The sequence below is a fragment of the Berghia stephanieae genome, chromosome 13, assembly GCF_034508935.2.
Source record: "Berghia stephanieae isolate SIO BIC M18660-M18661 chromosome 13, UCSD_Bste_1.3, whole genome shotgun sequence".
NCBI classification, from domain to species: Eukaryota; Metazoa; Mollusca; class Gastropoda; order Nudibranchia; family Aeolidiidae; genus Berghia; species Berghia stephanieae.
Genome location: NC_088372.1, coordinates 21,985,718 through 22,002,113, shown reverse-complemented (window position 1 = coordinate 22,002,113; position 16,396 = coordinate 21,985,718). Strand labels below are relative to the sequence as shown.

The 16,396-nt window shown below is 34.0% G+C and overlaps 1 protein-coding gene across 2 annotated transcripts; it reads right to left on the bottom strand.

Moving 5' to 3' along the window:
* Positions 1 to 61: 61 nt before the first annotated feature.
* LOC144959012 (ras-related protein Rab-5C-like) lies at positions 62 to 15,146 on the bottom strand. Of its 2 annotated transcripts, none has more exons than XM_078891341.1 (5): positions 15,047 to 15,146; positions 8,991 to 9,224; positions 7,916 to 8,067; positions 6,069 to 6,285; positions 62 to 5,012 (listed from the first exon to the last, which is right to left on the bottom strand). In XM_078891341.1, the coding sequence occupies exons 2-5, from the start codon at positions 9,151 to 9,153 to the stop codon at positions 4,900 to 4,902; spliced, it is 645 nt and encodes a 214-aa protein (XP_078747467.1). In that variant the 5' UTR covers positions 9,154 to 9,224; positions 15,047 to 15,146; the 3' UTR covers positions 62 to 4,899. The 2 variants fall into 2 exon arrangements, with proteins under 2 accessions (XP_078747467.1, XP_078747465.1); XM_078891339.1 differs by lacking the exon at positions 15,047 to 15,146 and adding an exon at positions 14,754 to 14,910.
* Positions 15,147 to 16,396: the final 1,250 nt, after the last annotated feature.

Below are 16,396 nucleotides of genomic sequence, written 5' to 3'. Positions count from 1 at the left end.
ATATTCCTTTTTTTTTTTTTAATTACCTTCTAGCAAATAACCGAACAAATAACATGACTGATTATAGTATGATCATTTTATTGTAATTATGATACAAACAAAGTGATGTAATAATAGCAATGTAAGATAATGCATTCTCTTTTCTTTTTTTAAAATATTTATATCCATACATTCTTCACTCTCTCCCCCGCTTTCTTTCCTTTTCTGACTGTTACTATTACAATCGTCATAGATTTTGTATTTTAAATGAATATAATAAATAAGAGTAACAATAATGATAGTTTTTTTTTTTAAGAGAAAAAAAAAAGAGAGAGAGAAAAAAAAAAAGCTCAGATGTTGTAAGCAATGAAACGTACAAACCTCAAACACACACACAAAAAAAGGAAAATATTAGAATCTTCTCCATTTTCTTTACTCAGTCAGTATTTTTGTATTTCTTTATTAAAACAACTGGAAATTTTCTTATTAAATGAATGAATAAAACAACTTTAGTCCTTTATTGCTCGAATTTGATTTGACTTAACCCACGGAAGAAAAACAAAAACATTTAAAAACGATGACATTTTTTTTTAAAAAGCAAACAAAAGATTGACAACAGAAAATGATAGTCATAGCGGGAAGGGTGAAATGAAATCTCACAAAACAAAAGGATCTTCAAACATTCTCATCATGAACATTATGACAATTTGAGGCAAATTAATGCATTCAGAAGTATGTTATGAACCTCTATATGGCCAGATGTTAAACTCCCTCCAATCCATATGAAAGGAAAATTGAAGAGATTTGTGCAATGTACATTTTCGGTAGTTTACAAACTTTTAAATGTTTCAACACCCTTTTCAGATATGACTTGAAGAGAGTTATCGCTATCTTTAAATAAAAGTCTCAACACCCTTTTCACCCAATATGATATTTATACAGAGTTTTCTTCATTTCAAAGAAAAAGTCCTTCTATGCTTGTCTTTTTCCCTTCCATATTGCCATATTTTGCTCTTACGAGTGTTAACCTGCTCCATGGTAGGAACTGAATGCATGAAACCTAACGCCATCCACCACAAATAAAAATATGGAGACAACAAATAAAATCTAAGAGGAAAAAAAAAGGCCCTTCCAGTTCAGACGACACCAATTTGAAAGTGGTGGGGTTACCCAGGTAATAACTATGAGAAGGAAAAGTAGCCATCATGTATTGGGACTGATCATGGCTGCAATAAAAGATCATTAAATTAGGAAAGGGGGGGGGGGGGTGAACAGATGTAAAAAAAATACAGTCCAGTCTTCTAGAATGAAAGAGGTTGACATAAATCATCACTTTGCTTTTGTTTTTAACAGCCAGAGAGATAATTATTTCTCGTTAAGTTCTCTCTCTAGAAAACTATATTTGTTTCAAATTTCCCATAGTATTGTGTGTTGGTGCACTATTTGTTTAAACCGGCAGAACTGGTCTGCACTTTACTGCATACTATCAACAGGTGACTGTTAAAGAAAACTTAGATGGAAAATCAATATCTGTGTACCAAATGACTCTATAAAAGGTTTGCATGCTCCACTGGGAATAACCCAAGGGTGATTTATTACGACAATACTCCACAAAGTAAGAAAAAAAAACATGCCATGATATTCGTACACTCTTTCAAATGCAAACAAAACATTCATACTTAACACACTCCCAGATGAAATGGAATAAATAATAATAATAATAAATCAGTTACAATATTTGCAAATTATTTAAACCAAACTTTGTTCAACATAGACATAAGTGTGCCTAGTTTAGATAAAATTTATTCAAAAAAAAAAAAAAAGGAAAAAAGAAAGAATTACATTGCTTTTAGAGACCTGCTAAATTTCAGCAAATAATCAATCCAATACCCAAAGCCAGTTTATCTATGGAAAAGTTTTATCTGTCAGCATCCATCATTTGTGGTAAAATTATTTGAATTTGGAGGTAAAAATTTTGGCTCATCCATTTTCCAGGACACAAATCAGGAAAACAATTCTTATGCTGTTTCTCCCCCACCCCTGTCACTCTCTAAAATATAATTTAAAAAAATATATATAACATTACGTGCAATGAAGATAGTCTAATTCAGACCTCCCTACTATTACTATAAAAAATTCGTAAAAATATAATTTCAAAACTTCGTGAGCATTTCAAAGTCATTAAAGCTTCTTGAAAATGAAATTGATGCCAGAGTACAGAATTTTAGGGAGTTTGAAGGGGTTATTTAATCATTGTGTGGATAAATTGTTGATCTATGACTATGACCTTAACTATAGCGTATTCTATTTTTATCTCCTAAAAATTACGAATTTTTTACATTCTCGAGTAGGCAGGTCTGGTCTAATGTGTAAAGATGATGACAAAATAGACGTGTATCAGTACCTACTCCATTTCCTCTGTCCTTCTGTTGTTTTTTTAAATTGAGATTTTTGTTTTGTTTTAAAAACCCATAAATTTCTGCCTTCGTTTCCACTGAGAGTAACTTTTAGCAGCAAGACAATGACAATGCGATGAGTATAGTTGCTGCCATTAAAGGACAAGATGAAAGAGGAAAGAAGGAAGGTTAAAGACGACAAGACTTAACACTGACAATGTGAATGTATGAAATAAAATACCAGCATCATAAAAAAAAGAAAAAAAAGAAAAGAAAAGAAAAAAAAAAAAAAGAAAGAAAAAGAATATACAATTAAATGAATCATTTGCATTAAGAAAAAACAATACAAAAAAAAAAAAAAAAATGATAAACACCACCATTTAAATTTAATCCATTTTAGAGAGAAAAAAAATGGGGAAATATCCATCTTTAACTTTCTCCATAGATTCTAAGGACATTTAAGTTATAATTATAACATGTACAAATTGTTTTATCACAATGACAAAGAATATTTGGGAAACAAGAATTCGAGCACATTATATTACACAAGATTGCTTTCTCTCTCTCATTTTTTTCTTTTTAAACAAACACTTTTGCATACTAACACCGATTTATAAAATTCACCAGATCTCCAATCATACGCGAGCCACAGTGTCTTTTTTTATATGCATTGCATATCATAAACTATGCAGGAAACCATTATTCTTTCTCTCACAAATGTGCATACTTACACTCTCTCACATTATAATCATCATTATCATCAGACAATTAATCGGATAGGATTTTACTCTTTCCCTTTGATAAGTCATTGAAATAAATGATTTATCACATCATTCTTGTAAATCAAAATCTGTTGAAAGGTCAAAATGACACGTAACAAGAAGGTCAAATATACAGACACTATAAAAAGATCGTAAGGACTAAAAAAAAAATCTCACTTTGAAAATGAAAGCATAAAAATATTAATTTCTAGATTACTATCTACTTTTTAACATGACAAAAGAGACGGACTTCATCCCCCAGGACTCACAGAATCATTTTGAAAAGGATTGTTGAGAAATCTGTGAAAACATATTTTGGCTATCATCAATACAGTACAACATATGTGGGAATGAAACTCATAGGAAAACAAGGAAAGTATGGGACAGGATGGAAACTTTGAGGTAAGCCTTGATAATACAAATTGTGAAACTGATGCAAAGTAAATGCTTTCAGGGCTTCCTTTATACTCACTGCAATCTAACATAATAACTAATGAGAATGCGGACATAAATTTTTTTTTTTTTTAAACAATCAAATTAAATCATTTTCTGAAGATTTGAAATTCCTAATGAGACCTCAAACCAAGCACGACCTTGAATTTTCTCAAATTGAGAAAAGTTCAGAATTCAAAAGCACCAGAGTGCATTAATCACTTGTGACACTTTGCCCTCCAACAATTTAGATTTAGAAACCCCTGAGTAAAAAATGTTTATCTTTTAGCCCTCTTGCTCTCAGTCTTGGATATCAATATGCATCATCATTTATTTTGTCACAGCAATAAGTTTACATTGTTTACTTGCAGATCACTGGTAAAATAGCTGTATATAAACCAGAGTGCAGAAATAAACATTGACTGAATTCTTGCCTTTTTTATTTTTCACAAAGAACATTAGTCTTTTTACTTCACGATGTATAATAAATATTGAAAATTCCCACAAATGACACCACCAACAAATAACAACAGAACTTCTACAAGACTTCATAGATTCCAATCAGCTGAATGCCACAACAGCAGGCTAGAGATACAATCATCAACATCTAATAAATCACGGACTACATTGGACACAATACATTCCAGATCCAGCTACAAGGGCTACTTGGATGATGATGATCTTTTCTAATCATATTATATCAACAGTGAAACTTGCAAACCGCTACATCAGAGTGTTTGAAATTTGATCTGTAATTTTTAGTTTTGAATTTCTAATGGCGCTTGCAACGCTTTTAGGAAATGATAAACAACAACACAGGGTGCATGAGATAAACTGACTTCCCCAATTAAACTTTTAAAAAATTGGTAGTGCTCGTGGGGAAATAAATTTTCAGCCATTATAAAATATGAGCTGCCAATTTTCCCTCTGTAATTTTATTGCATGTATTTTCTTGTAGAGGGCAGAAGTTCTGGATAAATTTGACTGTAAAATCTGCAGCCCTATTGAAGAATACAAGAAACAGTCCATACATTATCTTAAAATCTTGTCTTTTTATGACCAGTTTTCAAGTTTCACCTTTGATACAACAAATTATTGGCAGCTGTCTGTCTGTCTAATTCACCTACTGTTTGTACAACTACACATCATCCGTTTTCACAGAATTGCGACATTTATTGTCGTTCCCATGTTTGACACAAAACCCTTTCCCCACCCCCACCCCGAAAACCCAGGAATCATTAACATCATGAAAGTAGTAAATATATCAATCATAATCATAATTATGTGAATGACATTGACAAATACGTAAAAGACGACGACCACGATGACAGTTACTTGCAGCACCCTCCCTCCGATTGTTGTCCTCCCTGTTCATTGTTGAGTCTCACGCCTTGCTGTCTCTGTTGGGGAGTGCCTGATGCTTCGCTCTTGGGCAATTTTTTGGCTGAAACCGAAAAAAATAAAAATATCAGGAAACTCTATAGTTAAAAAAGTGAAAAATAAATACACATACATACACATAAATGCGCATGAGCTGAGTAAAAAATTATTGTTTAATTAAAATTGTATGAATAAGCAAACAAAACTTTTTCTTTAAACTAAAAATAACAACAATAAAAATAATAATATTAACAATAAAATACACTGAGGTAGAAACAAAATAATTATTCTAAAAAGGACGCATGTTATATTCATTTTTCAAATTATTATGGAGAGTTTAAAATTTAAACTTTAATTATTACTCTTCCCCCCCCCCCCCCCCCCCCCCCCCTCAATGAAATATAATCGAATTTAACCCTCAACTGTCTCAACTGTGTTCAATTTTACTCGTGACAAACACATCTCTAACAGTTTTCATTGAGACAACAGGATGTGACTGTAATTGATAGGTACCGTTCCTTTGTTGAAAACTATAAGGTCTGGAGTTATGACCAGAAAAATGATGGTACAGGTTACGATTTGATCAAAATTCAGTTTTGCCAAAGAAGTCTGGAATCCACATAGTGAAATCACAAGAAAAACTATTCTATAATTTCCCAATGCAATCTAAAGAAGACAAATGCCCTTGTGTAATCAATTTTTTTAAAAATAAATAAATAAATAAAAACCCAACTTAATTCAGCTTTACACACTTTTTTCCTTACAAAATACACTGAAACTAAGAAACAAAAGTTGAGAAAAAGAGCCAAAGGTGTGCTGTATCACTTTAACAAAAACACAAAATCCTCAATGACTGAATCTCCATTGTGTTAATGTTACTTGAGCTATCTTAGTTAAAGTTATTAAGAACAATGATTCCAATTAATGTATATTGAACTCAATCTATTAATCAAAAATAAAATAATATATAAATGCATCCAAATAAATATAAAAACATATATAAAAAGTAACATAAATAAATATACAGATATACGTAAGTATATAAAAAAATATATAAAAAATAATATAATTAAATATAAATTCATTTATTAATTAACCCGGCCACATTAATTCAACCCACCAATGGCCAAAAATATGTCGTTGACGTTCATAGCTGTCTTTGCAGATGTTTCCATAAATAGCAGACCGTTTTCTTCAGCGTAAATTTGTGCCTCATCAAATTCCACCATTCTCTTGTTGGCTAAATCTGCCTTGTTACCAGATAGGGCTATAACAATATTGGGACTTGCTTGACGTTGGAGTTCCTTGACCCAATTTTTAGCCCTGCCAAAGGTATCCTGAAAACAAAATGAAACAAGAAAGAAATAAGCTTAAAGAAGTGGAAGAACTGATTAATCCATTTCAAACTCTTCAAAATAGAAGAATTCAAAATGCTTTATATTTATTTATTTTTAGGGGCTTTACAACGCTGCATCACAATAAGGTCAGATCAGTGCCAGTAAAAAGGAAGAAAATGGGATAGTAAAAAGTTCTAAAATTACAATTAAAATACCCAAGAATAAGGAAGGCAAAGGGGAATTAGTTCAAATAAGGAACAGCTGTAGATTCCAAGAACACACTATCAGTGTACTTAGTTTGAGATCACCTTAGTGTCTCATCCTGGCACAAGCATAGGTCTCAACGAAGAGGAACACACTCAAATGTTTACAAATTATATCTGTGTAAAACAAAAATACTACAAGGCATTACAGAGAGATGTGATTTACAAGAGAAAAAAAAAATCATCTCCCAAAAGTCTAACTATACATTTAACTGTTTCCCTCCCATACATGGTGTCCGTAAGAGCCAAGTCAAAAACAAGAAGAATGCTTTGTTCAGCTGTTTTGTGTTTTGAGTTTAATCTACTTTTGTTTTGAAAAAACATTTTCCTTTTGAATATGTGCTTAGCCTTGTAATTGTAATAAATGGAGCCTGATCCTCCAAATCCATGATCTGCTGGCTGTTTTGCTGCTAATGGAGCACTTGAAATGTTAGATGCATGGGTTTATCACTTGAAACTAAAATTTTATCTCGTATTTGAGTGAAAGTGCCAAGGAAGTCGAGAGTGGTGAAGATGAAGATTAGACAATGGTACTGGTGATGATAAAAGTATAATAAGGAAAGAAGAGGGCATGGTCTTGACACATGGGGTAACGATACAAACTCTTATGTTTGCAATTTAAAAAGAAACATGGACTGGTACATGTCAATACATCTGGAATTGAGATGAGCTTAGAAACAACAAGACAAGGGGACCGTTCAAAAATGGACAAGAAGTAGTGGCTTTGTCATCTATTTTCTCCTTTAGAATGTATTCTCTGGTGGGCATCAACCAAGAAAATCAAAATTTTAAAATTAAATTTAAAAACCTTTTGAAGAACATGTAAATTAGAGGTTTGTTTAAAAAGTCTTTCAAGTAATACTAAAAGTCTACACATCGTTTTGTGTGTTGTTACAATATAGCCGGCTGGCATAATTTGTGAGTTTATTTACTAAACGCATTGCATCAATATTATGATGGGTAAAAGTAACCACTGCCAAATACTGAGATAGTTGGTGTTGGGTGTTCAGATTACAGACATCTGGATAGTGGACTCCCTAAACTGTACAAATAAATAAAGGAAAAAAAAAAACCATCGCCAGGCAACCTATCTGGATAATGGAGTTCCAGATTAGAGAGACAGGACTGTAAGTATGTGATTCCTGACCCCCAATCTGGTACCTAGACTATGTTGAGAAAATCTAACACCAAAAAAAATAATTTTTAAATTGAATTTCAAGCAAAAAAAAATATCTGAATCATAACTGAATCATATTCATCTAACTTATATTACAAAATTTTGTCTAAATTCGTATTTCCTCCCTCAGCCTCAACCCAACAAAATACCAGATTGGAGTGCAGAACCCCATATTTCTAAATAAACCTACAGGATTAGTAATGTCGTAGACAACAATGGCAGCCTGTGCTCCACGGTAGTACATGGGTGCTAAGCTGTGGTATCTCTCCTGACCAGCTGTGTCCCAGATCTCAAACTTGACCGTTGTATCATCCAAACATACAGTCTGGGTAAGGAAGGCAGCTGTGGAGCAACAAAAATAACATAACTAGTCATCATTTGTTCTGAAGTGAAAAAAATAAAAACGTATCGATGATGATCGACATGACAAGCACTAACCATTTTAATAGAATAGTCTAGCACATGCTTATTTGATTTCATAACACAGCAACCAATAAAAACATGTAAATTATTCACATTAGTAACACCTGCATATCAAGTGGCATTGTTATTATCCTTAACTCTTTTCTTACCAATCATTTTCAGCATTTTCCCACAATCATAGGCTAAACTAAAAGAAAAATTGATTTTTTACACTCAAACAAGCTCTCTACAAAACAACTTTATGTTCTTATTAATTAAACAAAAATCATTCTTCAAAGTTTGTGATGTAGAAAATAAATCTGAATAAGAAAATGTATATTGTAAGTGTATCGTAACAAATGTGACGATTTTGCTGTAGGTGGTAAGGGAAGGTCAAAAATATTTTTTAATGTTAAATGGAATATGACATTCAACATCAATATGAGTAACTATAGATATGCCTGTCAGCATGAATGGCTGTGAGGTAAATAAGAGCCATGTGTTCAAAACACAATACCGCTAATCTTGAAGTATTCATAGATAAGTGTCATAGATTGTTTCATTAATTCCTTTTCTAAGAACTTAACTAAAGCTAAGTTCAAAAGAGAACAAAAATCTAAAATGTAAAATTCTCCAATGGAAGGGCTAAAAAGGACAAATTCATTAAGAATGACAACTAATATACCAGAAGAAAACCATTTAAAACATTCTCACTTAATCTCTGAATTTGAGATAAAAAATAAATAAATAAATATGAACATTTTTATAGAGCGGGACTCAAACCCATGGACCTTCCGGACCGAAGAAGAGTGCCATAGCACAAGACCACAGAGCCGAACAGGGTTAGATAAGAAATCCCATACCTCCAATTGTGCTCTCTTGGTATTCGTGAAACTGGCCTTTGACAAATCTTAGAACCAAACTTGATTTTCCAACAGCTGATTCTCCAAGCAGGACCAGTTTGAATTGACATATTTTCCCCTGAGTTGCACCATTGGGTCTCTGTTGCCCACCTCGTGCCGCCATTCTGTATGAAACTTTAGGTTGGTTTTGTTGCAAATTAGACTGTTAAATGTCGATGAGACAGAAATGTTAATCTGTGAAAGACAAAGACAGAATAGTTTATCCAAACAGTTTTCTTTAATATATAAAGAATAAGATCATATCAGTGATCATGTTGATTTGATTTTGTGTATATTTTTACAGCATTTTAGACCACTTCAGCAGAGGCAAAAAAGTATATGATAGAATAGTCACACACAAAAAGTAAGATACAGGAGTGATGATTATGGCAATTTGTCAAAAAAGGACGAAAATGTATCAGTCGATCGGGCAAACTCAAGCGAAATGCAAAATTTGTATATGCCACATGATAATTACGTAACATTATAATTATATGATATACTTCTTTTGTAAATATCTAATGAATGTCCCTTCCCGAAAATAACTTTTAAGGCTCACAATATTAATCAAACTGCTATCTACATCAAGAGATGATAATTTTTTTGCCCAAAGGCTATGTTACTGCAACCTAGTGGTTATGCAGTTTATAAATTCGACTCACGAATATCTGACAACTTGCAAAACATAGTCAAACATCTAAACAAAGGAAGAATAGTAAATCAAAAACAATTGGACAGCTGCTTTCAGAGTCGATCATCACCCTTGCTTATTGTAATATTTTACCTATCTTTCTATGACAAGATGACTTCTAAAAACAACATGAAGATGGGAAAAAAAAAAAAAAGAAAGAGAGAGAGAGGGAGAGAGAGAGAGAGAGAGAGAGAGAGAGAGAGAGAGAGAGAGAGAGAAAGAGAGTACACACATTTTAGGGCCCAGGTCTGAGTTAGTTGTAAAATTCAAGGAAGAGAACAATTCCTAACTTTTTGAAGAATGTGTATCTTGTGCTTGACAAGAAGTAGAAGCTGCTTTATCTTCGCTCCCGTTGGTTTGCGTTAAATTTTTAAGCTGATTCTGTCGTTTATTTGGATTAATTCTTATTAAAGAAGAAGTAGAAGAAGAAGAAGAAGAAGAAGAAGAAGAAGAAGAAGAAGAAGAAGAAGAAGAAGAAGAAGAAGAAGAAGAAGAAGAAGAAGAAGAAGAAGAGGAAGAAGAAGAAGAGGAAGAAGAAGAGGAGGAGGAGAAGGCGGTGTGGTCGTGTGTGAAGGAGGAAAAAGAGAAAAATTTAAACAATCACGGTTGTGAAGAAAAAAACTTCCGCTGAGAGCTCTCAATCACCATTCGAAGAAAAATATTTATTTCGCTTTTTGTTTTCCTGTTGTCTTTTGAGACTGATACAAAGAAACCATGGGAAGGAAAAAAGAGAGTCAGAGAAATGCATATGTGTCGGTAGCAAAATAGAGAGAAACGGTCCAGTCCAACACACGCTCTGTGTGCTGATTATTTACTGACTAGGCATGTGTTAGAAGACTCACGCGACTCTCACTCGCTGCCTGTGGCACAGTAGGCAGGCAGTACATACATCCAAGTCTAGTGGAGCATGTAGGTGGAATGATAATATACCTGACTAGACGGTCTAGTTTTGTTTTGTTTTTGATGCGACAAATAAAAAGTTTCTTCTCTTTTTTTTTAAGTCGGCATGCGAAACGAAATAAAAACTGATTTTTCAAGGAACGAAATAAAACTATTTGATCTTCTTTTTAGTTGGTTCTGATCTTTGACGTCACAAATTTTATTTCTACTTTTAACTTTTAATTCTAAAAATTTTTTTTTAAATATCAGCACTTCACAGAAGTTTTTATTCTCTATTGTCTTTCTTACTCATTTCATCTCTTGTTGTTATTCTAAAAGGGTTTGCTGAAGCTCTGAAATCATTCCAATTAACTTACTACACGAGTACCAATTAACCATATATAGACCTATTATTCCACCTATTTATTAAGCGGCTTTCCAAGATTGTAGAGATGAAAATTAATTATATTGCACACTTTCGTGAAGTCAATACATTAGTTAACATCCACCCTTCTTTGTTCATTTTTTTTTTTTTTGGTACTGTTTCCTTTCTCAAGAAGTAGAAGTGGTGAAATATTTGGATTTTTTCAAATAAAATTAAATGCATCTCATACACATAGAAATGTTTAATTTGAGATTTTATTAATCTACTCACTGCTTATTATAAAGAAAAGACAATAAATAAAAAAATGAAAATGACAAAATCCACAATCATAAAGTCAAAGTCATTCACATTTAGTGATATTATCAGTAAGTAGCAGTCACTGGCAGTATGATATGCGCTACTCATTTGTTTCTTAGTGAAATTGAAAGAAATGAGATGAACAAAGATTATATAGCCTTTGATTACAAGCGCGCAAGCAGATTTCACTGCCTAGCACGATAAGGAGTTAAGTGTCTACTAGTAACCATAGTCTAGAACTCTAGATTAGATTTAGATTAGATCTAGAATTAGCAGATAGAGAGGTGGGCCTTTGGCCTACCAACCTCCGCTGCACGTCCAACTCGCCTTGAGCATGCATTCACGTAAAATATAAAGATTTTTCTTAAAATCCTACCTCTGTTTCAAAAACTAGCATCTTTCAACTTTCTAAGAAACATTTAGATTTTTCAGAACTTTAGTTCGTTAAAAAATACCGGCCAATCTGACCCGTTGAGTCGAATGAAAACGAAATTTTGTTGTTTACACGGTTCAAAGGAAATGCCGTAAATAAGCTTTCATGGACTTCCTGTGTTGTTTTTACAGTGTCACGTGACCGTTTTGAGAAATTTGTTGTCTGCTACAAATAATTAGACCGGTAGGGGGTAGATATTTTCGTTGGAGCAGAGAAAAAGTGAGCATTATTTCTTGGACTTGTAGAGAGGCCTAGGGTCCACCAGCAGTCAAGTTGATTGAATAAAAGAAAAAAAGGTCTTTTTTATCCGCCGCCACCACCACCGTGAGAGTGGAGAGGGGGGGGGGGGGGGGGGGGGGGGGTTGCATGATGAAGACGAAAGGGAGACGTGTCGCTTGTGACCTTGGTGACGTAGAGCATGTCAACGATGCTGGCAGATGTTCTTAACCCCTTAGCAGCGAAGCAGATTTTTTGCTTTCAGATAATAGTTTGCTTTTATCTTTATTATTGTTAACGGAGAATACAGCTTTTCCACCAAGAGAGCAGTCAGACTATCGCAACTCGGACTTCAATTGTCTATAATCGTTTTGCCGTTACTTGTCTTTTGATGAAAGAGGATTTGGTGTTAGGTCAAAGATCGAATTTCGCCGCTAAAGGTTGCATTGCTACTAGGTTTGCTCTCCTTCCCCCCCCCCCCCCCCCTCCTTTTTTTTTTCAACTTAGTATTGTTGATTGCTATTTCCTTTTTTTATGATTAGCAAGTGCCGTAGGAGTCTCACAGGATGCAGGAGTACTGCAATTAACCCTTTTCCAGTGACATTGATTCTTTTGTTTTCAAATAATAGTCGTCATTTATATTATTTTTTAACGCAGAAAAAATAAACGTTTCCACCATAAGAGCAGTAAGAATATTGATAAAAAGCGCTTTGAGCACGTTGGGTGGATATTGCCCTATATAAAAGCTCAAGTTTTTAAATTGTAATTTGTTTTTTGTCTTTTGATGAAAACGGTAAGATTTTATTTTTGGTCCAAGTAAGATTGATATTCGCCTTTAAAAGGTTAAGTTGTTTTGTTTTTTCAGGTTTTTTTTGTTTTGTTTTTCAAATGCAGATACGCTGCTTCTTTTTTTTTTCTTTTCCTCAACTGGCAAGCTATCGCTGTACTTACCCGCATGGCTTGCACACACAAAAGGATACATCTAGGTCACAAAACCTTACATCCAGGTCACAAAATCAGACAACTAGGTCACACATCAAGACATCTGTTTCGTTTGTTCCAAGATAGCAAAACAAACCAGACGTCTTGGAGTTCGAAAGAGCTTTCCATAAAATATTTGGTATTTGCAAGACCCCCAGAAACCAATTCCCTATACAGCTCTTGTGCACGGTTACTTATGACCTTGATTTCTTTCGTACCCACCCCAAAATCCCACTTATTGTGTGTTATAGTATAGGCAGAACATAATAAATAGCTGGGCTGCCACATGCGTGACTAAATTGGCCAAAGAGAGAATCTATATTGGCATTAGACACCAATTACCTGATGTCCTGGTTTTTAATCCTAGCCGAGTGAGAGAGAAAAAACAAAACAATCATACATGTATCTGCAAACAGCAGAACGTTTTCATTTTACATTGAGATGGGAAGGGGAAGGGATAACACTATGATAAGAAAGAGAGAGAGAGAGAGAGAGAGAGAGAGAGAGAGAGAGAGAGAGAGAGAGAGAGAGAGAGAGAGAGAGATGGGCGGGGGGATGGGGGGATAGTAAGGGGGGATGGGAAAAGATGAAAGAAACAATGGGTTGCCTGATGACGTAGATCAAAGGATTGTTACAGCGGTGTTCACGGAGCGTACTTCGTGAAATTTTAACCTTTTACAGTGACACTGATTTTTTTCTGCAGATTGCTTATGCGGAATAAATCGTTTCACCAGGAGAGCAGTAGTAAGAGTATATTTAGACTCGGGCTTCAATTAAACTATAAATCCCAAAGCTTGTCTTTTAATGATAACATTAAGACTAAGATCTGGAGTTTGGGGAGTGTAAGATCGAATCTCGCCATTAATGGTTAAAATTGTTTTGATTTTTTTAAAAATAACACACACACACACACACACACACACACACACACACACACACACACACACACACACACGAGCGCGTGCGGTCACTCTATTGCTTGTGTTGCAACAGTAAACCAGTTTACGTGTACGTAGATCCTGAGGCTAGATGCTCCATTACCGTGTACGTAGGCACTCCCAAAAAAAAAAAAAAAGAAAGAGACACACACACACACACACACACACACACACACACACACACACACACACACACAGTCTCGCATCCGCTACGAACTAATTTTGCGCACCAATTTTTACTGCACTAATGCACCAAATTGCATACCTATCTATGGACACTTTTTTCCGTATCTTTTTCCCAATAAACTTTTTTAACTGGGGCCACCTTGATAACAGAAACGAAACCCACACGATTTCGCGAGGAATGAATCATGAAAAAAATTAGGATATCATTTCAACACAACTTTTGAAATTCATCAAGGATTGTCCAGTACCGAATGTTTTTTGATAGAAAACAAATGCATCTTCAAATCTAAACTGCTTTTGACGGTAAGCGGTAAGTTTTTTATTTATTTTTCTGTCCAAACGAATGATTTGTCCTGGTATAGAAGCTAAGTATTGGTAACACCGGCGCAGCTCTCTAGCCTATCAATACTCATTCTGATCCATCCCTTGACATTGCTATCCAGTCTTCTTAATTGGATGAACTGAATCCGGGTACAGAACTTACAAGGATTCAATGATATGTCTACTAAATTCATATGGTGCATTGATAATTTCAGCATAGTCAATATTCTGTTATATTAAATGGTCAATAAAGTCTCGTGAGTCGTGAGTGCACACAACCACAATCAAAAACCCCGTCTCCATTCACAAAGTTCAATGACTTGGCAAACCTGTTCTTTGACAAAATACAGCGAAAAATTGAATGTAATATAATCAGATATAATCATTCTATACATACAGATCTGCTTGTCACTGTGTATTTGCCACAGATATGTTATTGTGGATTTATTTTCTTTTTTTTTTTCTTTTGATGTTATCCACAGGAAGCATCCAACAAAACAATCGTAGAAACACCCTCTCGATTGACGGACTAATTTATTCATCTCGTAGGATGTAAGAGCGCAGTGTAATATAGTTCCGTAGATCTATTCTTCACAATAATAGGATAATAAGCATGAAGAAATAAAAATATAACGATATGAAAATAATAGACGTTGAAATTATCTTACTAAAAACACATTATTATTTTACCTGGATACTTTGGGAGGTGCGGAGTGACTTGAGATGAATGTTCTGAAATGCTAAAGACACATATATGACGTCATGTCATAATAAGGAAGTGAGAAGATGTGAAAAATCAGCTGTTTCCATTCTATATATTCGCATTTTTCAATTTATTTATTTATTTATTTATTTATTCATTTATTTATCTATTATTTATCTATCCATACATTTCTTTATTGTGTTCCACCAATGTAAATAGATTTCTATCGACGTGCACTTTTGTGCAGGTCTGATAACCCAATTTATTATGGGCTCATTGATGTCATGTATAGATACGTCGACATTTATTTATATTTTTTTACTTTCGCATAATCATAATTATGTATTTGTTTATGCATGTTACATTCATTTCAAACCAATGAAAATATTTTTTTAATGATAACAAGTATTTATTATTATTGGTTTGTTTGTTTTTTATTTTTTATTTTTACTATCTTTTTTTTTTTGTTTGTTTTTTTTTTTTTTTCAATCTCTTGTGAAATTGGATTTTATATTATGGTGACAGTCTACAATATAATATGTGTGTATGAACATAATGATAATATGTTATAAAACATATAGGGTATTTGAAGGTCATATGACGTAGTAAACTCTTAAACCTTCATATCATATCATATCATAACGGTTAAACAACTTGCAAAACATTTGATATTTAAATGGTAATTCAGAACAATGATACAAAATTATTAAAGAGTCACAGCAACAGTTTAATACTTTGCATGCACACACACACACACACACACACACACACACACACACACACACATACTTTGAATTGACTCTTTATAGATCTATTCTGATTTTGTGTAAAACGCACAACTCTTTTAGACCATGTTGGATGTTATTGAATTAAGAAATTAAGGAGCAAGCACCGGTGTAAGATAAAGATTTGCAATGGCAGCACGTCTGACCGGTAGTCAGAAAGTCTGGGGTTGGATCCCCAGTCGAGGTCGACTGATTTGTTGTTGTTTTTTTCTTGTATTTTTCTTTCTTGATTTGTCTGGCACCTTTCATACACACTTGTTCAGTTCTTTATATGGACATATTGCAAATGCTGTGTAGTGCGGCTATGTGGTCTAGTGGTATGACACTCGCTTTTGGATCGGAAGGTCCTGTGTTCGAGCCTCGTTCGGCGCATAATTGAGTCCTTGGAGAAGGCTCTTTACTCACATTCTCTCACCGTAGTCATGTGTAAAATGAGTACCTGGCCGTTTACAGAGTTGTCTCTGTCCGAAAAAAAAGTAATATCGCCTAAAATGGCGTCATGTCCGTCTACATGTTAAATGCTGCTGTTGGCCAAGGACCTCTTGTAAAGAG